Source organism: Sorex araneus, chromosome 5 (assembly GCF_027595985.1).
Source record: "Sorex araneus isolate mSorAra2 chromosome 5, mSorAra2.pri, whole genome shotgun sequence".
NCBI classification, from domain to species: domain Eukaryota; kingdom Metazoa; phylum Chordata; class Mammalia; order Eulipotyphla; family Soricidae; genus Sorex; species Sorex araneus.
Genome location: NC_073306.1, coordinates 145,800,954 through 145,828,094, shown reverse-complemented (window position 1 = coordinate 145,828,094; position 27,141 = coordinate 145,800,954). Strand labels below are relative to the sequence as shown.

Below are 27,141 nucleotides of genomic sequence, written 5' to 3'. Positions count from 1 at the left end.
TGCACTGTAACCAAAATTTGGAAAAAATCTGAGTGCCCAAGAACAGATGACTGGTTAAAGAAACTTTGGTACATCAAAGTAGAGAGAGTATGGGGAATATTGTCTGCCATGGAGGCAATGGGAGGGTGGGAAAGGGGGGGTATACTGGGGATGTTGGTGGTGGGGAATGTGCATTGGTGGAGGGATGGATGTTTGATCATTGTGTGATTGTAACTCAAACATGAAAGCTTGTAACTATATCTCATGGTGAATCAATAAAAAAAGAAACTTTAGTACATTTACACAATGGGATACTATGCAGCTGTTAGAAAAGATGAAGTCATGAAATTTGCATATAGGTGGATCAACATGGACAGTTTCATGTTAAGTGAAATGAGTCAGAAAGAGAGGGACAGACATAAAAAGATTGCACTCATCTGTGGAATGTAAAGTAACAGGATAGGGCAACTAACACCCAACCATAGTAGAGATAAGGACCAGGAGTTTTGCCCCATGCCTTCGAAGCTGGCCTCACATGCTGGGGGCAAAGGCAGCTCAGATAGAGAAGGGAACACCAAGTAAAGGGTGTTGGGAGGACCCGCTCTGATTGGGAGATACGTGCCAAAAGTAGACTATAGACCAAATACGATGGCCACTGAATACCTCTATTGCCAACCACAACACCCAAAAAGAGAAAGAGAACAAAAGAGAATGCCCTGCCACAGAGGTGGGGTGTGGGGGGATATGATGGGGGAGTAGGAGGGATACTGGGAACGTTGGTGGTAGAGAATGGGCACTGGTGGAGGGATGGGTGCTCGATCATTGTATGACTGAAACACAAACACGGAAGTTTGCAAATATGTAAGCGTACCTCATGGTGATTCACTAATGAAAAAAAAAATCTAGTCATTTCTATCCATTTGAGGGACTGTTGTGCCAATTCTCTGATATTGCCTGTGGAGTTTTGTTTTTGTTTTTTCTTTCATTTATGTCAGTTTTGCTTTCTGTGCTTTGATGTTCTTATTATTTGGTATAAGTTTCACTTACGATTGCTATATTCTTATAATGGGTGGCTCCTATTATCATGGTGAAATAGTTTCTGATGAAACTATTTTCTTTTTCCCTCTGTTTATTTTTCACTCACATATACTTTCCCAACCATTTACATTTATTATAGATACATATTCACTATATATGCATAAGAAAGAGGGGGAGAGAATGAGAGGGAAAGAGAGAGAGGTAGGGAGAGAGAGAGAGGGAGAGAGAGATTTTAGGTCAAACCCAGAGTTTCTCGGGGGTCACTCCTAGCTCTGCACTCAGGAATATACTCCTAGCAGTGCTCATGGGATCTTTTGGGGTACTGGGAATCATGAAACCAGGGTCAACTGTGTGCAAGGCAAGCCAGCACTCATTGTCCTATCACTCCTGCCCCTCTGTTTTTATATTTAACAAAAAAAATCTCCTGAGAGTTTACTCATTTTAAAGCCTAGTCTCCTAATTTTAGTGGCATATGTAATTCACTCACAATAAATGTAATTTTGGTACAAATTTATCTAGGTCTCTCTCTCTTCCTCAATTTCTCTCTCACAAATGTTCTTTTATTTCTCTGCTTCTGTATTGCTTTGGAATCAGTGAATATTTATTATGCCCATTTACCTTTTTACTGCATAGTTATACTTCATTGTATTTTGTTTTTAAAGTCTTTCCCTAGGTATTATAATACATAGGCATACATCTCCTTAATTTATTAACAGTCTGCTTGAAGTTCACAGATTATACTTCACTTTGTATTTAAACTTCATTTAAGTGTGAAAAAATGCAAGGCAACTGTACATGTCCATTCCCCACCCCGTCAGTCTTTGGACTACAGTTGTCAACCGTATGATAATCATATTATAAATACCCAGATCAATATTATATTTTGGCTTTGATATATATGTAGAATACATTTTCAGGATATGTGTTATTAAATATATATGACATTTATATAAAATCTGTATTACATTTTTGACTTTTAAAACATTATGAGGGAAATGTCCTTGGTGTTTATGTCTGTCTCACGAACACCTGCGGTCCAGCCTGGCCTCGTTTCTGTGCAGGCCGAGAATTAGCACCACTTCCCTGTCTATACACTTTCCTCATTTTGGTTCTGGTGGCATCCCAGGGAATTTAGGTGAAGAGGGGAGATGGCAGCCTCGAGAAGGGGATCTGCCACTTTCTCCCTATGCACCTCTGCCCCAGGAACGTCTAGGGACATCCAGGACTCTGAGCCTTGCTCTCTGCTGAAAAGGAAAGTCAGCCCTAGTATGCCAGGTCCCACCTTTCCCTCACAGGAATGAATTTCAGGGGAAGTTGAGCAGGGACGTAAAACAGATTTTGTGTAAGGTTTTTTTTTTGAGGTGGGAGAGAAAGAGACAGAGGGACAGAGGGACAGAGAGACAGAGAGACAGAGGCAGAGAGAGAGAGAGAGAGAGAGAGAGAGCGAGAGAGAGAGAGAGAGAGAGAGAGAGAGAGACAACGCGTGGGCTTCTCCAGAGTGGAGAGGGAGCCCTGCACTCACCCCTGCATCCTGTGTGAAAGCATGACAGTGCACATCTCGAGAGGGGACATGCGACACATGTTCTCAGGCACCACATGGACTCGGCCACAGCACTTGGGCGCAGCAGCATATGGGCTGGGCAGCACGTGCTCCTGATTCCTTTGTTCAACTTGGCCTCAGTGGGGTCTCTCCCAAGCTGCCCCACGCGGGGCTTTCCACCCAGGTAAAAGGAGTCTGTTGCTAGGGCGATCGCCACGGGGTGGACTTGGGAGCAGTTAATGATCTTTGGAATTCCTTTCCTGGCCTCTGTTCCCGCTGGAGCTTCTCTCTGGGGGGCGCCAGCCTTCTCGGTCCGAGCTGGAGCCAGGTGGAGGCCTCCTCAGGCCTCCGTTCCTCTGCTCACAAGGAGTGTTGTTATTGTTGTTGTTGTTTTTGCAGTCTTGGGGCTGTTAGTTTTATTATTCCCAGAAATTCTTTACCACAGGGGCTCTTCCCAATCTGCTTGCATGGCTTGCTTCAATTTTATTTGCTCTGAAATGCATTATTTTCACAACAAATAAATATTTAATTATTTGGTAAATAATAAAATTATTTAAATAAGTCATTTAAATAATTTTACAATTATTTTTTTGAAATTAATTTTTAAAATATAATGAATACATTTAGATAATTAAATAAACAAATCAATATTTCAGAACAGTTGGTGGATTCACCGCTCAAGCCTTCCTGCCATCGTCATGCCACCACCATAGTTTCTGGTGGAGAGTCACCAAGCTAGCATCACCCTCTAGTGTGTGGTGGCGCTTTCATTTCTCTCCATTCAAGATTTTCCTTTTGTCTTGATCTTCAAAGTTTGAATAGGCTGTGCTCAGGTTGAAATTCTTGAGTTGAATTTAAGTTCCCCTTTCCTTGCTTAGATTCTCATATTTCCACTCATTTTGACCACGTTGCCGTTGACGTATTGCAGTCATAGTGACTGTTTTAAAGTCTGTTGTGTTAATTCCAATCTCTGGGTCTTCTTAGGGTTTGCCTCCACTGGAACTCAGTTACATTTTCCTGAATCTTTGTCTATTGGGTAGTTTGGGATTGCATCCTAGATGCTGGGAACATTAAGCTGAGGGAATCTTAGATTATATTTATTTGGAAAAAAATTTAAACAGGTGAGGAGCTGGGCTGGATTTGTGTTGTGCATTATGCCTTGGGCAGGAAAACAAGTTTCACTCCATTTTTTCTCTTCACTGGACTGTGGACACTGTCCTGACGTGTGATCTTTAGGGTCAGCTGGAGATTTGAGATCTTAGATGAGATTTTCTCTGGATCTCTCAGAAGGGGAGTCTTGTGGCCTGGAGAATTGGGGAAACTTGCTGATGTCTCACGCACAGCAGTGGGACTTAACAGCAAAGCACTTGGAAATAGTCACATCTTTACCTTCTGTTTCTCATCCTAATTCCATGCATTTCATGGTCGATGCAAGGAAATCAGGCATCTAATTTTTAATCTGTCTTTTAACAGTACCACATTCGAAGTATTCCACTTTTACCCTTTCCCAGGCAGTTTAGGCTCTGAGCTCTTTTCGCCACTCGTGGCTCATGACCAGCTCTCTGAGCACATGGTCACACGTGTTTGAATTTGCATATCAGTCCTGTCGACAGCCTTCTCTTCCCTTTGCTGACTACACCTCGGTGCAGTGTGGCTGCTGAGTTGGAACTCAGATCCCGTAGCCCTGAGAACAGGTGGAACAAGACCACAGTGTTCCGAAACCTGGGTATTCTGAACTATGCAGATTTCTTAGATATTTTATTTTTGAGTCATTTTTGAATTGGAGTCATTTTTGTTTTGGAGTCTGATGCTCTTGGTGATGCTCGGGGCTTGGTCCTGGCTCTACGCTCAGGGATCACTCCTGGAAGGGCTTGGGGGGACCCTGTGTGGTGCCAGAGGTTGAGCCGGGGGCGGTCACATGCAAGGCAAGTGCCTTCCCCACTGCATTATTGTCCTGTTCCCCAAACTGGGGCTCTTTTGGATGACACGCAGACTCAGATGGGCGCAGAATATACACAAGCATCCGATACTCAGAAGGAGTTAGTTTACTCCCAGGCCAGAGAGGCCTGCCGTGTTCTGGTCAAAGCGGCAGCTGACCACTGCCTCTTCAGCAAAGGGTGTGAAGTCTCCTCGCAGCTGGACACAGGCTCGATTTGGAGGAAGAAAACCATCTTCCTAATATCAAATGGCTGCTTTGACTTTGCTTTCTGCCTTTGCTGGGCTCAGTATCTGGCATTTATTGAAGCTTTTCAAGAAAGACATTTCACTGCTAAGCGATGACAATGGCCTCAGTTATCAGGCCGGAGCAGATGTGAGCTCACGGCAATCGCATTTCACTCTGGCGCGGGCCAAGTGGTGCTCGCCCGCACAGCGGTGGGCGCGGGGCGCGGTCTCCCGGCTCTCCGCGAGGGTCTCTGCAGTGCCCCAAACCCTTTCATGGTGAGCCCTTAGGCGGGGAGGCACGGCAGATGGATTTCCTCGGATCCAGGGAAAACGCCTCAGATGTGGGAATCAGGCGGGCTCTGATGTTAGTCGTGGGTTCCTCAAAAAGGAAATGAGCTGTGCTGAGCCTCTGTCACTCCCTCTGGGGACAGAGGGAACAGGACACCCTGTGGATGGAGCCTCGCAAGCTCCTCAGGCCCAGGCGCCGTCACAGCGTGCCCCTTCCCGGGGAGGGGGCCTCTCCTCTCCCTCCACGTGGGCACGGGACTGTGAATTTGGCCTCCACTCACGCGCCAAGGTGGGCATTGGCCTGACCTACTTCGTCCAGTCCACTTGTGGGCCCAGGAGTGGCCAGAGATGCTCGCCCTGCCTCCCTGGTCTCTGCACGAGGTCACGTCCACTAAGAGGACTGGCCCAAGTAGCTGGTGGCCACCAGCGTTGGTGGGGGAGGTGGGACTGCAGAAGGGGGGAAGGAGCCCAGAAAGAGTGGCTGCCTCAGGGCAGGAGATGGGGCCCGTGGGGTGGGGGACACCCAGGAACAGGGCTCAGGGGCGTATAGAAGGGGCGTTGCCACCCGCTCTTGCTCCTGGGCTCCTGGCCTGCCTCCCACAGCATTCTGCGCCCGGGTTCTGGAAGGCGCTAAGGAGAGAAGAAACTTGGTACGAGTCAAGCTTGCCAGACACTGCCCAGCTGGGCCACGAGGACGGAGACCAGGGGCCATGGAGGTAGCCCTGCGCCCAGGGCGCTCGTGCTCACCCCAGGTGGGACCTGAGGGGCAGCTCGGCTCTAGGCCACGGAAGGTTCTCGGAGCTGACAGGTTTGGATTTTCCTCTTCCCTTTGCTGTTGTTGCTGTGACATCTGGGGGCCGTTCAATAGATTGTGGTCCTGGGCAGTGGCAGTGACCCAGGGTCACACACGGTGTTTGTGGGGGCAGGGACGGGTGAGGGAGGTCGTGGCCTCACGCTCCACCGAGGCAGACGCTCCACTACTCAGCCCCTTCCACCGGCCGGCTTCCCCGCTCTCACCCCGGGCTGAAGCAAGCCACAGGGGCGAGGGGGCCTGGGCAGGAAGAGGGTCCGGCCACGCTGACCCCTGGGCATTCTGCAGTCAGCCTGACAGCCACTCTGCTCGCAGTGCGGCACATTTGCAGCCTTGCTTGTCCGAGAGCCCTGGACGCACCGTCACTGCACAGCGTGGTCTCTCCGCTCCGTCTCACGGCACTTCTCGCTGGGGGTGCGTCAGCCTCTGCCACCACACCGAGGGTCCCACATCTCACTCCGCTGAGGCTCCGTCAGCTCCAGGGCCAGTGCTAGGCGTGTGGCAGAGCTTCAGAAATGCTGATGTATGGTACACAAGCACACACATATGCACACGTTTACTGCTGCACACACACACTGAGCACACATAGGTACATGTTCACGTGGCACTCACGGAACTGTGCATATATGCATACATTCACCAATGCGGGCAGCACGAGATTCAGAAACACACTTCTCAGCGGCATGGAATGTGTAGCTGCTTATTATGCACACGCTAAACACTAAGCAGAGTGCATGCCTTTAACGTGTGCATGCACTCCGGGCAGCACAGATATGCATTTTTAATGTATGTTGCACTCACTGAGAAACATGTACAGTTTATGATGCTTGTACACATTTTGGACAGTCTATATGTAAACAATTATATGCACACTCACTAATGGAATATATGTCCATAAGTGCATGTACACACGGGGAGGTATCTATGCACATTTATTCATGTAGCATGCACTCACTATGTAGAATATACATTAATGCCGGGGCACACTTGCTGGAGTGTTACGCACACATTTATCCATGCTCATTTTGTAGGGAAGCATGCAGGTGCATTTATTAATGCATGTATCGCTGAAAAGCATGTGTGTGCAGCATATATTAATTCAGTATGCCCTGAGCAGCATATTAATTCAGTATACCCTGATCAGCATATATACATGTTGTTTTGTGCTCAGACACACTCTGAGCTGCATATATACATTTATGGATACATGTGCATCCTTACTGAACAGCATGTATGAACGATTTCTTTTCTTTTTGAGCCATACCTTGTGGTGTTTGGGGTTTACTCCTGGCTCTGCTCTCAGGGATCACTCCTGGTGGGGCTTGGGGGACCCTATGTGGTGCCAGAGATTGAACCCACATCAACCACATGCAAGACAAGCGCCCTACCTGTTGTACTATTGCTTTAGTCCCCATATATGTAATTTATTTGTGCATGCACTCTGCAAGAAGTATATATATACATGAATACATGTACACACTCACTGTATGTACCTTATGCACATTTATTCATCTCATACACAGAGAAGCATACACGTGTGTTATTATTGCATGCACAGCAGAGTCCATACGCATTTATTATTCCACATATGCACTCAGTGGGAATATGGACATAGACACACATGTCATTGCACATGCACTGAGACACATGTAGGTACATGCACCAGTGCAGGTGCTGGCTGGCTGAGCGCTAGGTCTCTGCATACACACGCTCAGTAAACAGGAGCATCTGTCCATACCTTAATGCACACACGCGGACACAGATGGACACAGCTTTAAAGCAGCCACTGAGTGCATACACAGGTGTGTATACGCGTTTACCTGCATGCCCAGCAGACAGTCTACACGGACGTCTCTTCCACACGGTATATAAGACAGGTGTACATACACCCCTCCCCAAACATTGTACCACCTGTGTGCACACACACGATGCATGTAGCATGCATGTTCTTTAGAGGGTGCATCAATCAGTACGGTGCAGGTAGATACACAGAAGTGGAGGCGCCCCTGCTGCATGCACAGGCTGGCTGGTGGGGAGGGCCGGCCGCACCCGAGGGGACCCCAGGCCCTCTCCCCCCCCCACGCCCCCGCACAGTCGACTCGGATCTTCTTCCTGTGGGTGCCAGCAGGGCAGGCGGACGCGTCCCCTTTGCAGTCAGCAGGGCTCCCTGACTTCCGAAGGAGGGGGAGGCGCCTGGGGGAGTTCCTGAGAAACTTGCCCAGCTGTCGCGCCTGGGTCAGCAGGTGTTCCCTCTGCTTAAAGGGCCCTGGGGCAGAAGCAAAATAAACGGACTTAATTAACATTCACAGACCAGCCCGAGGCCTGCTGCACATAAACCAGCCGAAAGCGGCCCAGAGTTATCTGATAATAGCTCTTTATGTCCCTCAAAGGAAGATTCTGGATGAAACTGAGCAGGAGCTGCACAAATGATCAATCCAGACCCCACACCGGCTTATTAAGCAGCGCCCATCACTTCACACCCAGGCATATTATCCGTCTCCTTCCAGCTCCCAGCTCTGCACGAGCCCAGCGTGGGAGGAGAGACAGGAGAGACGGATAGAGAGTAACTAACTAATTCGCACCCAGACAACAGCGGCTCTGTCCTGGAGTGCAGTGATCTGGCTATAGCTACAGTTTGTAAGTTTGCCTCGTAGAGACTGTGACTTGTCCAGGTTCTCTTCTTTTCCCCTTAAGCGTGTGGGATCGTTGGGGTCGTAACTTGCTGGCCCATCAGGTGGGGTGACACCTGGGCTTTGAGTGGGACGCCGGAGTCCAGGCCGTGGCTTTATTCCTCATCACTTCAGGCACCGGCACGGGCTCTGTGGGGGTGCCACGAGGCTGACTGTGTCATGAAGAGACGGTCACACCAGCACCGGCACAGCCATCTCAGCAATGACGGCTCATCTTCAGAAATTGTCCAAGTCGTGACCAGGCACGTAGGACAGTCCCCCTGGAACACAGAGAACTTCCCTTTGAGAAGGAAATACTCTCTCACTAAGAAGGAGAGAGACCAGCACAGCTCTGAGGGAAAGAACATTCCAGACCAGAGAGGCAGCATGTGCAAAGGTCCTGCGTCAGGGACTGTCTGTTGTGGGGTCAGTGGTCATAGCCATGGAAGATGCCCACTGGCACTGTGTCTGCCCACCTGCAGGGCTCTTCAGCAAAATACAGTTCGCTCACTTTGAAGATCGTGGTTCAAGCGTTTGGCTCCTGAAATCTGCCAGGGTGGAGATGGCAGCGTGCACTGTAAGACCCACCCGTGCCCACAGTTCTCAGCCACGATGCCGCTTCTGCATTTCCCATGAGCCCGACTGTGGAGGCACTGGCAGCCCCTGGCACGCTTCCCTCGTGGTGCCACGCCTGAGGAAACACAGGCCCGGCACTGGGCTGACTCTGCCTGGGGGCAGATCCTGCGGCCCTCACCCCTCTCACTGGTCTGCAGAGGCCCGGCCATGGGGGCCGTCCCTTGCGCACCGGAGACGCCCGTGCTGTCCGCCGTGGGACACGTCCCCAGCTGTCCCGGTTGGGGGCGCTGGGCCGGCCTACGTGGGCCTTCACCTGGCCTCCCTGAGCTGCAGGGGGCGGCTACGGAGGGCGGGAGTCCAGGGGCTGTCCAGCCCCGCCACCCCCCCGGACTTGCTTCCCAGCTCCCCGCGCCACTCTCCGTCCTCTGTTTCTTTCCTGCGCTCATTCGTGGCTGACTGTTTGCCGAACATCCACAGGCGAGACTCTAAGGAGCTCCCAAGGCTGTGCCCGGCCCCGGCAGGGCTGGGCTCCCAGACGCCCAGCGTCGTCTGTGCCTTGGCTCCGAGTGTCCCCTCCCCATAAGACAGTGCCAGCTGGAACTCCCTAGGGACCCCCTTTCATTTTTATTTGTTCCTTTGGTTTGGGGGCACACCTGGCTGTGCTCAGGGCTGACTCCTGGCTCTGTGCTCAGGGAACACTCCTGGTGGGTTTGGGGGACCAGATGGGATGCCGGGGACCAAACCTGGGTCGGCTGCCTACAAGGCCAGCGCCTTCCGCTCTGTCGATGGCTCCGGGCTTTAGCGCCCCTCTTATGCCTTGGCCCCTCCTTACAGACCCCGTCTTCAAAGGCAGTGAAGCCTGATGGTCAGCACCTCGCAGGGCCTTGGTCATGTCTCTGACCACTGAGCGGCCGTGGCGCAGCCAGGGAAGGAAGGACAAGACCTTTTCCTGAGGGATAAAGTTGTCTGGGAAGCCAGGCCTTTCCTAGAAGCTTCCAGAAGACTAATATCGTCTCGTTGGCCACCTCTTGCTGCAGGGGGCTGTTGAGTGGATGGCCTTCCTGGGGGAGGGACCCCACTGTCCTGGGTGAAGAATGGGGGCGATCAGCCGCTCCTGTGAAGAGTCTCCCGCCCGCCTCGGGCATCTGCGCTCCCGCCCGCCGCCGTCCCGGGACGGAGTGGAGCGACCCAGAGCTGACCGGGAGAGGCAGCACTGGCTTCTGACAGCCTTCAAGGCCGCTCCCCTCCCCGCGGCGGGCGTGTTGGCGTGCCCACGGGCCGGGCTCTGGGTGGAGGGAACACTCAGGCAGGCTGGAACTTTCCAGCAGAGATTCCCGCCTGCCTGTCCTCATACCCTGCTGGGCCCCCCCCGCAGAACCGCCCCGGGCGCGTGGAGCTGGCCTGGAGCCCCCGGCTCTCTCCCTGGGGCCTTCTCCTCTCCCTGGGACCCCCGCCCACATGCGGGCACGCGGGGGTTTCGGCTGCCGAAAGCCAGTCACGTCAGCACCTTCGACCTCGTGCAGCGGGGTCACCACAGAGGATGAGACAGACGGACACGCAGGGACGGCCCCGCTTGAGGTGGCCTCTCGGGCCTGCAGGCGTGGGGAGAGGGCCACCCTCGCCCTGGCCCCTCTCTCGGGAGCCAGCACGGACGTGAGAGCCTTGGCCCAGCAGCCCGAGGACGCGGCAGGGGCCCCACAGTGCCGGCCCCGCACTCTCCTGCTCCCCCGCCCGTGTAGCCCCCAACAGTCAGGCCCGAGCTGTTGGACTCTCCTCTCCTGGGCCTGTTTCTGCCTTCCCTGTAGTCGGTTTCACTCTTCCCTGGGCACATGTTTGCTTGCCTGGATTCTGTTTTCAAAGACCTGAGAACTGTCCTGTTCAGGGGACAGCCCAGCGAGGGGCCATGGTGGGAGGAGTCTGACCCTGTGCGGAGTCCCCGCAGCCGCCCGGGGGTCCCTGCGGGCGTGATGAAGGATGTCCCTCCGGTTCCTAATTGGATCAGACTAATGCGGAGTGTTAATCGGGCGTTCTCGGCCCTCGTTCCTTCTCTGCCTCATTAGTCTGAGCTGCCCCCACCGGGGCCTTCGGATCTGTGGGGACCCCATTCTTCCCCGTTAGCTGGGACCTGGGTGCAGCCGCCTGCCAGTGCGGGGAGCCCAGTTTCCTTCTAGAACCTGCCGTGCGCTCACAGTCCTGAGGTGCCTTCCCTGTGCCAGGGTCAGTCCCCCTCCTGAGGGCACCTCATCTGCGCCCAGGCGTGGGAATGCCAGCAGCACTTGGGGGGTGCCTGCCGCAGGGGGCAAGCCCAGGACAGGGGGTGCTGGTGCTGCAGTCTGGGGGGGCGGGGCTGGGCCGATGGGCCCAGCAGCCAGAGAGGGGCTGGGAGTCCCGGGTGCGGGTGGGTTTGAGAGCAGGCGTGGAGGGGCGGTGGGCGCCCTCGGGAAAGGTGGGGACAGATGGAGGTGCCCTGGAGTGTCCTGGGCTGAGAGGGGACCCTGTGTGCTCTCACTCCTGGTGGCCTGTGTCCCCTCACACCTGGTGACCGGGGAGGCCTGTGAGGGCGGCATGAAGTTTCCCTGGAGTGGAGCAGAAGGGCCAGGAGGTGGCTGTGGACACTGGGCACTGCCACGAGTGATTTCTGCTCACTGCTGCGTGTGGCCAAGCATGACACAAAAGTGGAAACGCCTCATGAGCCAGCGATTCCACTCTGGGCCTCTATTTTTATGGTTTGTGGGAGCGGGGGTCCCCGGGGCTGCTCCCCACAGTGCTCAAGACTGCCGTGTGGTGCAGGAACAGCGTCGGGCCCAGCAGCACCGCTGAGGACTTAACCTGGGAGGGGGAGGGTGTCGTCGGGGGTCAGTCACCGGGACCTGCACGCGAGCCCTGTCCGTGCCCTCAGCAGCGCCCGGAGTGTCCGGGCACCCCCATCCCTTACTTGGGGTCCCCAAGGAGGCCCCCCGGCGGGCAGCCTGCGGGCGCGGGGAGCGCGAGAGCGGAGGGCAGCTGTGTAGGTGCCATCCTGGGGGCACCTGAGCCAGGGGGCCTCCCGAGGGTCCCCTGGGCGGTGCCCAGCTCCAGCCCTGCCTGGTCCCTCTCGCTCAGGACAGCTGGGCGGGGCCGTGCACGGACCTTGGTTCTGCAGGAGCACGGGGAGCGTTTCAGCGGGGGCTTGAGGGGCGGCTGGTGCCTGTCTCCCCTCTGCGGGGCCCAGGGCCAGAGCCCCCAAGCCGAGGGGGCAGCGGCCACCCACAGCCCCTGCTGTGCAGACTGAGGCGGGTACCCGGGAGGGCCAGGGGCCGGCCATATTTCGGGAGAGACACGCTGGGGTGGGGTGAGGCTGCAGCCCCCAGGTGGGATGGACAGATGGACGGATGGCTCTGCCCACCCTGCTGGCTCTGGGGCCCGGGCGGGGTCCTGTGGGGCGGGCTGGCGCCGGGCACACCCTGACTCTCGCATGCTGCCCCAGGTGTGCATCGTGCAGAAGCGCGACACCAAGAAGATGTACGCCATGAAGTACATGAACAAGCAGAAGTGCATCGAGAGGGACGAGGTGCGCAACGTGTTCCGGGAGCTGCAGATCATGCAAGGGCTGGAGCACCCCTTCCTGGTCAACCTGTGGTGAGTGGCGCGGGGCGGGCGGCCCGGCAGGGCTCGGGACACGGCGGCAGGCGCCTTGCTCTCTGGGGGAAGGTCGCTGGGCTCTGAGGGCTGCGCACAAGGGGACCTTTTGGGGGAAATTTGATCAAAAATTTAAAAGTAATCAGAATCTTTTATTCGTATATTTTTTATTATTTGCTTTTTGTCTCACCCTCGGCAGTGCTCAGGGCTCAGTCCTGGCTCTGCACTCAGGAATTGCTCTTGGTGGTGCTCGGGGACCCTATGGGATGCCGGAGGTAGAACCCGGGTCGGCCACATACACGCAAGGCAAATGCCTTACCTGCTGCGCTACTGCTTTGGTCTCGAGTTTATTGTTTTAAAGACAAAACTCCTATTGCTTGAGTGCTGTGGTTTACCATGCTATTAATAATGGTTTTTCACACGCGTGGTTCCGACACCACGCATGTCACCAGGGCACCCACCTCCCGCCCCCAGGGACCCCAGCTTCTCCCCGCAGGCTCAACACTGTCGCTCAGCTTTCCCGTTGTGTTGCCGTCGGCGCGTTGTCGCTCCCTTGCCAGGGATCCTTAGGTCCCACCGATGAGACCGTTCCTGGTCTGTCCCTGTCCCCTCTCTGGCCCCCTCTGCTCGATCCCCCGGTCAGGTCTGTGGACACCTCTCCGGAACCTGGACGGAGATGACTCAGGCCAGCCACTCACTCTCCGCCCCCCTCCTGCAAGGGGTCTTCTGTCTGGTGTGGGGCCACACCTGAGGGGGCTCAGGGGTCCCTCCTGGTGGAGCTCTGGGAACCGCAGGGGCTGGGTTGGTTGTGTGCCAGTCCGTCGCCTTCCCCTGTCCTGTCTCCAGCCTGTGGGTGACGGAGAGCATTCTCACGAGAGAAGCAGCAGACCCCAACAGGGAAGGCGGGTCTCTGGGGGCACCCCAGGGGGTGTCTCTGAGCACTGCCCCCTGGCATCCAGAGACCAGGCCCCTTCTGCCTCTCCAGGTGCAGTGAGGGCTGGAGCGCTGGTGCCCCCGTCATGCCAGCTCTGTGGGGTGCCGGCCAAGTCCCCCACCACGGCCCCCTCCAGCTCCCACACACCCGTCGTCCCGTCGTCCTTCCGTTCTAGAACGTGTGTGTGTGTGTGTGTGTGTGTGTGCGCGCGCGCGCATGTGTGTGAGAGAGAAGAAAAGAGAGGGAGAGAGAGAGAAAGGGATGGAGGGAGGGAGGGAGGGAGGGAGGGAGGGAGGGAGGGAGGGAGGGAGGGAGGGAGGGAGGGTGAGAGGTGCGTGGATAGATGGAATGAAAGGATATAAGGATGGTGGGGGCTCCAGAAGGGAAGTGAACTCGGACAGATTTTGATATGTATCATCTTTATTATTTATCTGTTCCTTTATTCGGACTTCCTGGGTCATACCCGGTGGTGCTCAGGGCTTACCCCCGCGTCTCCCGGAGCGCTGACTTTGTGCCGTGAGAGGTGGATAGGGGGCCGACAGCAGCCCCCAGACCGCTCTTCCCCGGGCTCAGCTGCCCCGGGCTCTTACAGCTGCACTGGGCTGTGTGCCGTCTGCGTGTCTCGCCCTTGCACGTTTCTTTATTCCCCTTTCTCTCCCGCCCCGTCACAGCAGAAGCCGGGGGCTTGTGCCGTCCCTGTGTGCCAGCAGGACCGCCAGTGTGACCCAGCGCACGCCACACGGGGCGCCATGTTTGCTCTGCTGAGTCGGTTGTTTGCCCTCAGTCCACAGTGACGCACACAGGAGACTCAGTGCAGGGGGGAGAGGGAGCGAGGTCAGTCTGCTGGACAGGGCAGAGCCAGCTGGATTCTCCAGCGTACCCCAGAGATGCGACGGAAGGGTTGGAGGGACCCTGTCTGCTTTTGCCCTCATCCCAGCACCTGGCGTGGTCGGGGGTGAGAAGTCACGCATGCACCCCCAAAGCAAGCAGGCAGGACAGGCAGACCCTCCAGCACCGTGCCCTCACACACCCTATCTGACTTTCACTTTTAAGCCTCCCCCCCCCCACACCCTTCTGACGAGGCCCCGCATTTCCCTTGGATCTGCCCCTGGCCTCTTCGGGATGGGCCGTCTGCTCTCAGGCTGGGAAGCGAGGCGTCATTCACATCTCTTGACCAGCCTTTGGGAACCTCCCCCCTCCTGTCCACCTCTGCCCACTCAGAGCCGGGCACACGCTGCGCCCTGGGACCCTGAGGAGGGTTGGAACGACATGGCAAAGGGACGGCCTGCTTTGCTGCAGCTGGTCTGTGACGTGCCGAGGGGACGCTGGGGGAGGGCCCCCTCCTGCGGGCCCGACAGACGCCAGCCTTGGTGGAGAGGAGCCTGATGTGCAACGGGAGGTCTTCAGTAGTCGGGCCGAGCCGGGGAAGAACCAGCTGAAGGGAAGACAACCCTGGGGGCACGGAGCAGGAAGGGGACACACCGGGTGTCCCTTCACTCTCTAAGCCCTGGCCCCTGCGTGCCCAGGCATCTGCCCGAGCTCAGGGCGTCCACCATTGAGACGGAGATGGATGGACACGGGGCTGGCAGGGACAGGCTCGCGGCCACCCCAGCAGCAGACCTGTGAAGCCGGAGGGCGGCAAGCAGAGGTGTGGCGGGGCGGGGGCATCACTGTCCTTGGCCTGCCTCACGTGCCCGCAGCTACCCGAGTCAGCTGAGGGGTCAGAGGGGTCGGGCCGAGCACCCTGGGGTCAGCCTCCATCCTGCAAGTCAGTACTTCCCACCCTCTTCTTTCATTCCTTTCTTCTCTCGGCTGCAAACACGGCTTAGACACACACACACACACACACACACACACACACACACACACACACTTCTTTTTCAGAGTTACGCTGAGAGATGGCATCACCAAGCGAGGAAAGCATGTGAAAGCCTCGAGGGAGTGTAGGGGGTGGAGGTTCTCCTGAGCTGAGCCAGGGTCCGGGCACCCCTGTCCCTGGGTGCCTGATTCTCTGGGACGCCGTGGGCGTGGGCACTGCAGGGGGTAGGGCAGGGGGGTGTGCTGGGGGGTAGGGCGGGGTAGGGCAGGGTGTGGGAGCACTGCAGGGGCAGAGCAGGCATGTGAGGGCACTACTGAGTGGGGGAGTGGCCAGCAGGGAGCTCACTGCGGGAGGTCCTGAGGGCCAGCACAGGGTGAAGCTGCTAGAAGACCCCCGACACCCCCCTCTGAGGCTCTGCTCTCATCTCACCCCTTCTCTCATTTGCTGTGTGGCAGAGCGGTAGGTAGAGTTATGGAATCCCCACTCTCTCCTCCCCTCCCCTCCCACCCCTCCCCTCCCCTCCCGTCCTACCCCTCCCCTCCCCTTTGCTCCCCTCTCCTCCTCCTCTTCCCCCCTGACCCCATACTCTTTCTTTGCTTTTAGATCAAGAGGCCGTGGCTCCACTCCTGGGGATTCCCAGCCCACCAGGCTGGCAGTTCAGTGCAGGGCATGGGTGCCAGGGATTACCAGTAGGGGGTACACGAGGTGCTTGGAGGTGCTCTGGGGGGCTCCTGGGCCTTACCTGGAGGCCACGGTAGGCTGTGGTGCTCAGGTCTCTGCAGGCATCAGCTGCAGACAGGCTTCTGCTCTAACCCCTGGACTATCTCTCTGGCCCCCCACACTGGATTTTGAGCAGATCTGTGGATCCTGGTATGTGCTGGGGGTAGGGGGAGGATGAGGGGATGCAGCGGACACCTTGCCCAGCCACTCCCTCCTTCAGTCCACCTTTAAGCCCTGGCCATTTGCTTGGTTGGGAGGGAACTTAATGTCCATTCGGAGGGGAGGGGCCATTTCCGGGTCCCGGAACTTGGTGGTGAAGAACCTGCAGGGTGGGATCCCAGCAGGAGGGGCTGGAGCCGGGCGTGTGCTACTGTGCGCAGTTACGCCTCTTGCCTAGCATCTCTGTTTGTACTGATGATTATAAGGACTTATTCTTTCATTCTCGGCTTCCCGAGATTATTTTTAATCTTTGGGATTGAGTTTCAATTTTACCTGCTGTGGATGTGAGGGCGATCTGGCTGCGACATCTGTCACCCCATTGATCGCCAGGGTTGATTCGGCTGATCTGGCTGGCTAGGCGGGTGTCCCCTTCCTCCCTCACCACTCCATGTGCGTCCCTCCCAAAGCTGCGCGCTCGGTCGAAGAGGACGGCCTTCCCCGAATAGAGACGGACCGGTCTTCGGTGGAGGGTATACAAGTAGCTGCGCTCCCCTGCTAGAACCTCCAAACAAGCTCTCAATTTTACCTGCTGTATTTTGGGAGCCATCAAGGTGCTGAGATATTGATTTTCTTGGGGCTTGATGTGTGGGTAGTTACTCTATTAAATGTATCCGCAGTAGGACCGTCTTGCCTGGAATAAATCCTCCTTTGTTGTTCTTGCAATGAAGTGGGGGTAAAGCTCTGACTTAGGACTCACTGCATGGCCACGTGTCTGCGTCTCCGTCACCCTGTCCAGGCCGTGCAAGAACATCACAGGGGTGAGTGAAATCAGGGCCCGGTGCCTGGAACAACGGACTCCCTTTGACGTTGGCTCCTAGGATCACCGTAGCGCTGCAGTGTGGCTGCTCTGGGGGCCGTCGCGCTCCGCCAGACGGGCTCCTGAGGAGTCCTGACTCGAGGCCCAGGCAGTGACAATAGTGGGAGCAGAGAAAGGCGGGGGCCGAGATTCTCTGTCTGGCCACTCAGCTTCTCAAGGCTCAGGTGCTGCTGGAAGGGGTTGAACCTGGCCCTGGGCCAAGCAGGACTTGCTCTCTGGGGGGAGTTGGGGAGTCCATTTGTCAGGGGTGAGGGTAGAGCCCTTGGCCCACTCAGTGGCGTGACCCACACTCCAGCCCAACAGTCCGGTGATGGTGGTGTTCTCTTCCCGGGAGAGGCGGTGTTTCCAGAGGCAGGGAGGGGGGGCTGGCGCATCACCTGCAAACCCCAAGTCCTCATTGAGCACCTCGGTGGCCTGGTGTGTGTGTGTGTGTGTGTGTGTGTGTGTGTGTGTGTGTGTGTGTGTGTGTGTGTGGCGGATGGGTCAGGGGCAGATTGCAGCGTCGGGGGTCTGAAACTCCCGTTGTGCACAGCGTTTGTTCCGAGGTCACTCCCCCTTTCTCGTGCAGCACGTTTGTCTGAGGTGCAGTGAAAGGGAAAATCCATCTAAACTGACAATTTCCATTCCATCCACACCCTTGAGGTTGAACTGGGAGAAATGAGATTTCGGGTGCACCAATAACAGATTTTTGCATCTGGGTGCTGATCTCCTGGGAGGCTCTGGCCTTACAGAGACCCTCTAGGAGACGTTATAAATCATAGCGGTCACCTAGCTGGCCCTTCTCAACTCCAAGTCCAGCTAAAGTCGGGGCCGTGGGTTTGGGTTATTTAAATTACGAATGCGAGGTGGTTATTTGTACAGAAAGAGCCTGAGGCAGGCACACCGACATTATGCAGAAAGGAGAAAGCCTAATAAGGTGCAGACAGGAGCGGTCCCATGGGGACTGACTTTAATGAATATATTAAGCGTTCGCCATTAGCATATCCTTGTTGCTATGTGACCACGTACTCCTGAATAGTTAAACCCCTTAGCCTCCTACATGCTGTTGCACCAGCGACTCCCATCTCATTCACAATATAAATAAGCTCCTCGGAGATGCTTTCACCTCTCCGAGTTCCAGCACGTTCCACGCCAGTGGAGCCCATCATAATGGGATCTCACTGGCTTCTTCCAGCGAACGCTCTCTGCACTTCTGGGCTCCTGGCTTGGCTGGGCGTGACAGCATTAAGAGACTAGCTCAGTTGTACTCAGTATGTGGGGGCCCCGGAGACCCCAGCATAGGTGGTTTCAGACACTTGTCCCCATCTCTGCGGATGCCGGGCCGTTTCCAGAATATCCTCCCATACCTGTCCACCCGCCGAGCCCTCCTGACCCCAAACATCCCACCCACTGCCTGCCTGCCCAGCTTTCCTGCCTTCTGCTGAGAGGGGCTGTTTCACTCTGCGTTGGTGGGGACAGTCACCTTTTCCGGAGGTGCCGGGTGGATGCTTCCTCATCCCCAACACAAAGATGGGGTGTGCGGTGGTAGCACCGTAAGAACAGAGGGTCCCTGTGCTGGAGAGTTAGTTTAGGGGGTAAGGCGCGTGTCCTGCATGCGGCTGGCCTTGGTTTGATTCCTGGCAGTCAGTGGTCCGCTGAGTATAGCTGGGTGCAGCCCTCGACACCCCCAAGCTCCGCTGGGGTGGGTCCTGATGAATCGCCAGCCCAGTTTTTCAGGATGCAGCAGAGGGGGGCGGCACATCTGAGCTCTGCTCGGGGGACCCCCACCCTGGAACACAAGCAGAGGCCCCGGCGGGCAGGTTGAGCCAAAGCCTCCGGCTGCCCACTGCGTCCCTTGGCATCATCTGTTGAGTCTGAGCTTGACCACCTGTCGGTGGGCCTGATGCCGAGTTGTTCCACTTAAAGGTGTGCCATTAAGTGCCTCAGCGCCCCTGAGCTTGTGGTGCACTGCAGCGTGCGCCTGCTCGGGCCCTGCTGTGACTGTGTCTGCTCCTCCCCCCCTTTGGCGGCTCCCTCTGTCGTGTCAGAATCCCTGGCTCCCAACCCAGGCCGGAGTTTGTCATTATTTCCTACATTTACACTGTAAAGCACTCAGAGTCACTGGTGGTCTGGCCGGGCCGTGCTGAAGGCAACTGTCCTGTGTATTTCTAACATGCCAGGAGGCCTGCGGAGGTGTCCGTGGGGGTCCTGGCGCCCAGCTCCCCCCCACGGCTCTCTGCCTGGTGCACACAGGGAACAGGTGCTGAGCAGGAAGGGAGAGTGGTGCCTTTGGGACGTGGCATCGTAGCTCCGGGCCTCGCGGCAGAGTCCTGCCTGTGGCAGGTCTGGAAAGACTGCCTTGGCGTCCACGCCGCCATGGGCTATCGTGTGCTCTGGTCTCTCTCAGTGCAGGGCTCCGCCATGTAGCTGCAGAAGCCGGAAGGGCTGTGGCAAACAGGGTTTTGTTTTGTTCCTTTTGGGCCACACCTGGCAATGCTCGAGGGTTACTCCTGGCTTCTCACTCAGGAACTATTCCTGGTGCTTTAACGGACTGTATAGGATCAAATTCGGGTTGGCCACATGCACGGCAAATGCCCTACCCACAGTCCTATCGCTCTGACCCAGAGATCACAGTCCTGGGTGGTCTAACGCGTCTGTGCCCCATGGGTGAGACACCAGACACTGTGGGTGCTGGGTCCCAGCCAGGGAGGCTGTGACAGAGCAGACAGCCACTCAGAGCCCTCCCGGCTTTCACGGTACAGCCAGGGTTGATGCTGCCACACGGAGTCCCCTGGTACCAGGAAGTGCCTGTTGAATGGAAAGGAAAGAGGCAAAGACCTGTAGCCCCCCTCCGACCCACGCTGTCCCGGACCCCCTGGTTGGAGGAAGACCCAGCTGTTTCTCAGCGTTGTGAGGCCAAGCAGCTCCTTCAGCTGAGTGTGAGTGAGTGGGGAGGAGAAAGTGTCCTGGGTCTGCTGGAACCGAGGACACATGTTCCGCCCATCCCAGAAGGGCAGCAGTGCTCCGGGAGGCTCCTGCGTTCTTGCCTGTGTACCTGAGAGCGAGGGGCACTCAGAAAGCCTGCGAGCACGGAGCCCAGCCACGGCCTCCTGAAGGAAGCGCTGCCTCTGCTCTCTGCGTGCGGCGGGTGATGGGGGCCAAGTGCAGCCTAAAGACTGGGCAGGACAAGCAGAAGGAGCCAAGCTGCCCCCTGCAGGCCCCGCGCTGGGGGGGGGGCGGCGGGGGCCCCCGGGCAGTTCCTGGAGCAGATTGATCTGCACAGCCTGAGGCACCTGCACAGGCCTGGCCCGTCCCACCTGTTTCAGCGCCTCCATTTCTGGCCTCTGGGTACCACAGACTCAACTATGTAGACCTGGACTGCCAAGCTTGGTGCCAAAGCCCCGGGGCTGGCGCAGCCGTTGCTTATGACCCCTGGTCCTTCAGACCTGCTCACCTACTCTTCTTGGGCTCCTGGGAGTTTGCTCCAGAGTAGAGCAAGTCATCGGCCACAAAACAGGCCTCAACACGTTAGAGAACCGAGGGCTAGAGCGAGAGTCTAGCAGATGGGGCGCTTGCTCTGTTCGCGGCCAACCTGGGTTCCATCCCCGACACCCCATGTGGTCCCCTGAGCCCGTCCAGGATTGATCCCTGGACACAGAGGCAGGAGTAAGCCCCACGCACTGCAGGGTAGCCCCCAAGCAACATAAATTTTAGAGAATGAAAATCTAATCAAGAATATTTATCATTCACTGTATTACAAAATTAGAAATCAACAGCAGAAGGAAAGTTAACAGATTAAAATAAGTAGACAGTAAATTACCCTGTCCTGCAGACATAGAAAGGTTGCACTCATATGTGGAATATAAAGTAGCTGAGAGGTACAAGCTTACAATGTTACAATTTCTGACAGATATTTCTCTGGACTTAGTTACTAAAATACTTAAATACAGAAATCCAAAACCATGCGGCTGCAAGTGCGGCCTCTTGACCCCATATCTCTTCATTCTCAGCAATGGAAAACAAATTATCAAATTCTTTCTTTTCAGCAGATCGACTTTAAGGGGGAGAAACTCCAAATCAATAATAGTGAGTTTTTTGTTGAAATATTGAATATAATCGAAGTAAAGTGAAAGTAAAGTGAAATTTACCAGTTACACATGCGGGGTGGGGGGCTGGGGAAGTGGGGGGAAGGGAGGAGGTTTACTGTGATTCTTGGTGGTGGAATATGTGCACTGGTGAAGGGATGGGTGTTTGAGCATTGTACAACTGAGACTTAAACCTGAAAGCTTTGTAACTTTCCACATGGTGATTCAATAAAAGAATAAATAAATAAATAAATAAATAAATAAATAAATAAATAAATAAATAAATTACCCTGTCCTGAGCAACAGATGGCTCATAAAGTAAATAAAAAAGGAAATAAAAAGTATCTTGAGTTTTAGGTTGGCGCAATAGTACAGTGGGTAAGACACTTGCCTTGCATGATGTTGACCTGGGTTCGATCCCTAGCATCCCACATGGTCCCCCAAGCACTATACTCTTGAGCATAGAGCCAGGAGTCACCCTTGAAGACCACTGAGTTTCCCCCCTCCAAAAAAAACCCCCAAAATTTCAAGGAAACAGAAATGGAAATACAATATACTAAAATGTATAAATGTATGTGGTATAGAAAAAGTAGTTCTAAGACATTTATAGTAACAACTTTCTAAATTAAAAATCAAAATATGGCTGGAGATACAGTACAGGGCTCAGGCACTTGCCTTGCTCCTGTTGACCCTGGCTTGAATCCCCGGCATCACAGGGTGTCTCTGAGAGCTCCCAGAGTCACTCCTGAGCACTGCTTCTGGAGTAACTCCAGAGCACCATGGGTATGGTTCCAAAAACAATTAGAAAGGGGAAGAAACATGAAAGACCCCAAGTAAGTTATCTATCAGAGCACTAGTAGAAGAAAGAACAAACTAAGCCACAAGTTAGCAGAAGCAAGTAGTGAAGTTTAGAGCAGAAGTATTTCAATAGACATGAGAATAATAATAATTTTTGTAAAAATGAGAGAAATTCCCTCTTTTTGGTGGAAGGAGGGAGTGCTGAGGATTCCCTTTCCCTGGTGGTGCTGAGGACTTGCTACTACTCAGGGATTCTTCCAGCAGTGCTCGAGGACCATATGTGGTGCTGGGAAGCAAACTAAGGTTGGCTGCTCTAAGGCAACCATTTACTCACTGTACTGTCTTGCTGACCCAAAGTGAAGTCTTAGCTAGACTGAGAAAGACATAAAAGAAGAAACCAATGAAACCGTAAGTGAAAGGGGAGACATTGCATAGGATACTGCAGAGATACAAAAGATCATAAGAGGGTGTTATAAATAATTCTATCCCAATGGACTGGATAACCTAGAAAAAGAGTATAAATTTCTAAAAAGATACAACTTACATTATAGACCAATAATTAGCAAGAAGATTGAATTTGTAATCAAATTCCATCCTTCCTACAAAGATTAGACCAAGACTTGAAATATAAATATCTTCATAGGTATGTGACCACACACAGAATTGTGGCAGCTCTTCAATCCAAAATGATTGAAGAGTACGAGCGTTTCCATCTTTTTTGAAGCTGCCATTTTTATGATGCTCTGACACCAAAGCCAGATAAGGACAATACAAGGAAAGAAATATACAATTCAGTGTCCCTGACAAATGTGGAAGCCAGTATTCTCGATAAGACACACACAAAATTAATAAAAGAGCACATTAAATAAAAAAGATCTTGTGTAAATCTTGAGTAAGATTTATCCCTGGGATGAAAAGATGGTTCAACTTACATGAACAAGTAAATATATCAACGCAGTGAAAGATTAAAATCATATGGTCGTATGATTTAAGAGAGGCAGAGGCACAAAAAAGAAAGGCAGAAAAGCAGTTAACAAAAGTTTGTGTCCTTTCACTATAAACATTGTCCACCCTTAAATTCCAATTCTCCTGTAAGTGTGTTCTGGAAAAGAAAGTGTTTTGTGCATCACAGCACAGTCTAGGCTCAGGGACGCCAGCCAGAGAGGGCTCGGCTCAGCTGCGGTGACAAACATGCCCATTTTCAGTGGCTTAGGACAGCACAGGGCTCTTGTTCATGCCGGAACGTCCGGCCTGGCTTGGCAAGGGTCTTGTTCCTCGCAGGACACCTCCCTGTGGGACTGGTGGTGGCAGGGCCACAGGGAAAGGAGCCCAGGCTAGAGGTGCTGCACTTGGGTGCTGCTCTCAGCTCCGAGTCAGGCACAACTGATTCCAGAACGGTTTATGTGTCCAGTTAAGATGTGATCTGTAGGTGGAAGCCTGCTTCCTGAGCGGAGGGGAGAAGGCAGATGGAACAGAGAAGGGGTCACTAAGAAAATGATGGCTAGAGGAACCAGTTGGGATGGGAGATGCATGCCGAAAGTAGATAATGGACCAAGCATGATGACCTCTCAGTGTCTGTGTTGCAAGCCATAATGCCCAAAAGTAGAGAGAGAGTATGGGGAATATTGTCTGCCATGGAGGCAGGGGGAGGGAGGGAAAGGGGGCCATACCCAATATATTGGTAGTGGGGAACGTGCACTGGTGGAGGGATGGGTGTTTGATCATTGTGAGATTGTAACCCAAACATGAAAGCTTGTAACTATCTCATGGTGATTCAATAAAATTTAAAAAAAAATTTTAAAGAGATGTGATCAGGACCACCCCTGTGTGTGTGTGTGTGTGTGTGTGTGTGTGTGTGTGTGTGTGTGTTGCACTCGTCTGTGTGTATGCTCGGGAGGAAGGAAACTCAGGATTACTGTGGAGAGTAGATGATTGTGCAACAGGTCCTGTTGAGGTAAGTGGGAACCAGACCTACTCCATCCTCTGAGTCAAATCAAGGCTTCCTGGGGCTGGACTGTTTTTACTGCAAACAAGCTCTTTGCCGTTGTCAGGGCACTTCACCTCCACACCTGCCGCGAGAAGTGTCCCCCACATCCCCGATCCCTGCCAGGTGAGAAGAGTGAGCCCAAACGAGGCTGACTGGTGGATCCCGGCCAGAGGTCCAGCCATGCCCTGCAGAGGCCGGGTCCCGCAGTGGTGACTTCAGAAGGGGTTTCTGGCTTTGGCTTCTGCTGAGTTGGGCCGTTGTCCCAACTGCTGCTCACTGGGAGATATCCACACTGGGACCCACGGGTTTCCCTGGGGGGAGGAGCGGAGAGTCCCATCCTGGCTCCATGCTGTGAGAAGAGCGTCGCTCTGTCCCGTGTAAGCCCCGCACTGTCTCCATCGGCCCATTCTTAGGAACCACATCTCTCCCTCCTTGAACTCAGTCTGCAACTCCCTTTTCCAGAAAAAAAAATGTTCAAGTGTTTTCGCTTGAGTCTCCAGGTGCTTCCCAATGGGCCTCCTGTCCCCCCCCCCCAGCCCCCTCCGCTGCTCCTTGCGGCTGAAGACACGAGCAGCAGGAGGCGTGGGGAGAGGAGGGCTAGGCACAGGAAGTCAGTCCTGCCTACCCCAGGCTGCAAAACTGGGGACGGACATTTTAAGGACAGTGGAGGGAACGAGGCCCGTGGCCATGACCTGCGGCGACGGGTTTGCTCTCAGTCTCTGATCCTTTTCTTTTTCTTTTCTTTTCTTTTTTTTTTTTTTTTTGCTTTTTGGGTCACACCTGGCAATGCACAGGGGTTACTCCTGGCTCTGAACTCAGGAATTACCCCTGGCCGTGCTCAGGGGACCATATGGGATGCTGGGATTTGAACCCAGGTCGGCCGTGTGCAAGGCAAACGCCCTACCCGCTGTGCTATCTCTCCAGCCCCTCTGATCCTTTTCAAGGGCAGGAAAGGGCCTTGGCCTTTCCTTCTTGTCTGGTCCACGTGTAGCTCTTTAGAGAGGCAGCTGGAAGCTCACATGCCAGCCAAGGCTGGTGCCACAGACGGGCTCGGTGCTGCTGGAGCTTGCATTCATCAACGTGTGAGCTGTTGTGAGCAGTCCACACTGAACCCAGTGCGGGCCGGTCCCCACAGCAGGCCTCAGCCACCCGTTCTCAGCCCGTTCTTCTAACCCCACGAAAGCAGCGGCCGGCCCACTCCACGTTGAGATTGCAGCTTGGAGCCTTGCACGCCTGCTGTGAAGTCTCCAGGCTGACAGGAAGCAGCAGCAGGATGTGGTTCGGCCCTCCGTGTCCATGACCCACCTTCCTACGGCCGTTTCTTCAGGGACGGTGTCGCTGGCGTGAGGAAGTCACGTATGTCGTGGCTCCGAGGCCAGCCGCTGGTTCGGCTGCTACGGCACCGTTCCTGGAGGCTTACTCGAGCATCTTCTCAACATTTCCACGCCGGCGCTAAAATGTCAAACTCCCCCACAGCTCCACACATATGTGGTCTCGGAGCCTTTGCCTTGAAAATAGCATCTCGACACGAAGGTGTAATGTCGCAGACCGAGCCCACAGCCCCCGGATGCAAATCAGGGGCCTGTGTGGCTCAGGAGACTGGTCCAGCCCAGCCAGATGGCTCCTGCCTGGGGCCAGCACGCCGCTGAGGAGCGGGCCGGAGGGGCTGGGGGAGCTGGGCGTCATGCTTGAGAGACCCTCCTCACTGCAAGGACTTCCCTTTTCCTCGGTGGGGGCGCCTCTCCGCTGTCAATCTCTCCAACCGGAGCCTTAGTTTCCCCATCTGTGAAGCGTTCTCAGGTATCCACTTGGTTGGACTCTCATGGAGAGTGAGTAACTGGGCACGAAAGGTGCCTCTGAGGCTGGGAGTGTCTGCCTGGCCTGTGCAGGGCCCTGGGGTTGATGCCTAATGTCGCCTGACCCCAGAGCACTGCATGGTATAACCCTGGTGCTCCCCAAGCACTGCCAGGGTGAGTCTGGTGGTGAGTCTGGCTTAGCGTCACTGGGCCTGAGCACTGGACCTCAGGCAGCTACTCCAGGGAGTGGCCCCTGAAGACTTCTGGCAGGGACCCTACCCCCCCAGTAACTGATCAATACAGTAAGGAGCTCAAGACGGTGAGCAGGCACTCAGTGAACATCAGGTATTCATCACCACTGTCATCGTCACCTCGGTGCAGTATGGAGGGAGCACTGACTTTGGAGTCCAGCAGATCTAATGCCCCTGATCAAAGGTGTGGCCTTTGACCGGGCAACTCCTTCCTGCCCTCCAGATCTGTTTGCACTGGCAGGCATATTTATTCAGAACTCTTCCAGTGAATGGCCAAGTGCAGAGCGCTTTCCTTGTTCTGTCTGTCGCTTTCACTGTACCTCCACGCAGGGCACAGAGATTGTGCTTCAGCAAGGTTCAGTGCGTTTCCCCATGGCACCCAGCCCGTGTCTGAGCCCGCCTTTCTGCCCCTGAAGCCGGCACTGTGAGCCTCTCCCAAACTTCAGGGGAGTTCCCACCCCGGGGGTTCTCATCTGACCGGCCAAACTACCCTTATGGGAGGCAGAAGAGAGCGGACGTTTGAGCATTTGGTAATAGTACTTCGACCTCTAGGCCATTTCTCTTATGTTTGTCACCATCCCTTGGAACAGGATATAATTGGAAGCCACAGCACTAGGCTGGGGGTAGGATGACATTTTCTGCACATTTGATTTGGCAGAAATGTCCTATTTGCACCCGGTGGCTGGTGTAAGCTGACGCATGAGTGCGGGAAGCAGGTTCCGGGGCCCTGGCTGGACCCAAGAGACTAATCCTAAAGCCCTAACCCTAAAACCATAACCTTTGAACCCTTTAATTCCTGGGAAACTGGGGAAGGCAAAGAGCATCCCTCTCCACGCACACATCTGCTAACTCCGACAGAAATAGGGGGGCACTCGGTGGGCTTGGCTCTTTCCCGCGGGAGCTTGCGGGCCAGTGGCCTTAGTGGAAATGTGAAGCAGGAAGTGGCGTGTGGACTGGGTGAGTGAGGGGCTGCGGGGCCCCAGGAGGGGGAAGCACAGGCCTCATCCAGGGGACCCTCAGAGGCAGCGGGGCTTCCTGCAGAAACAGTACATGA

The 27,141-nt window shown here is 54.8% G+C and overlaps 1 protein-coding gene across 1 annotated transcript in view; it reads left to right on the top strand.

The window, feature by feature from the left end:
* The window catches only part of STK32B (serine/threonine kinase 32B), a 202,480-nt gene that overhangs the window by 77,259 nt on the left and 98,080 nt on the right, over positions 1–27,141 (top strand). The window contains exon 3 of the mRNA XM_004617418.2: positions 12,531–12,682. Coding sequence (XP_004617475.1) covers positions 12,531–12,682 — 152 coding nt within the window. The remainder of the gene's footprint in view (positions 1–12,530; positions 12,683–27,141) is intronic.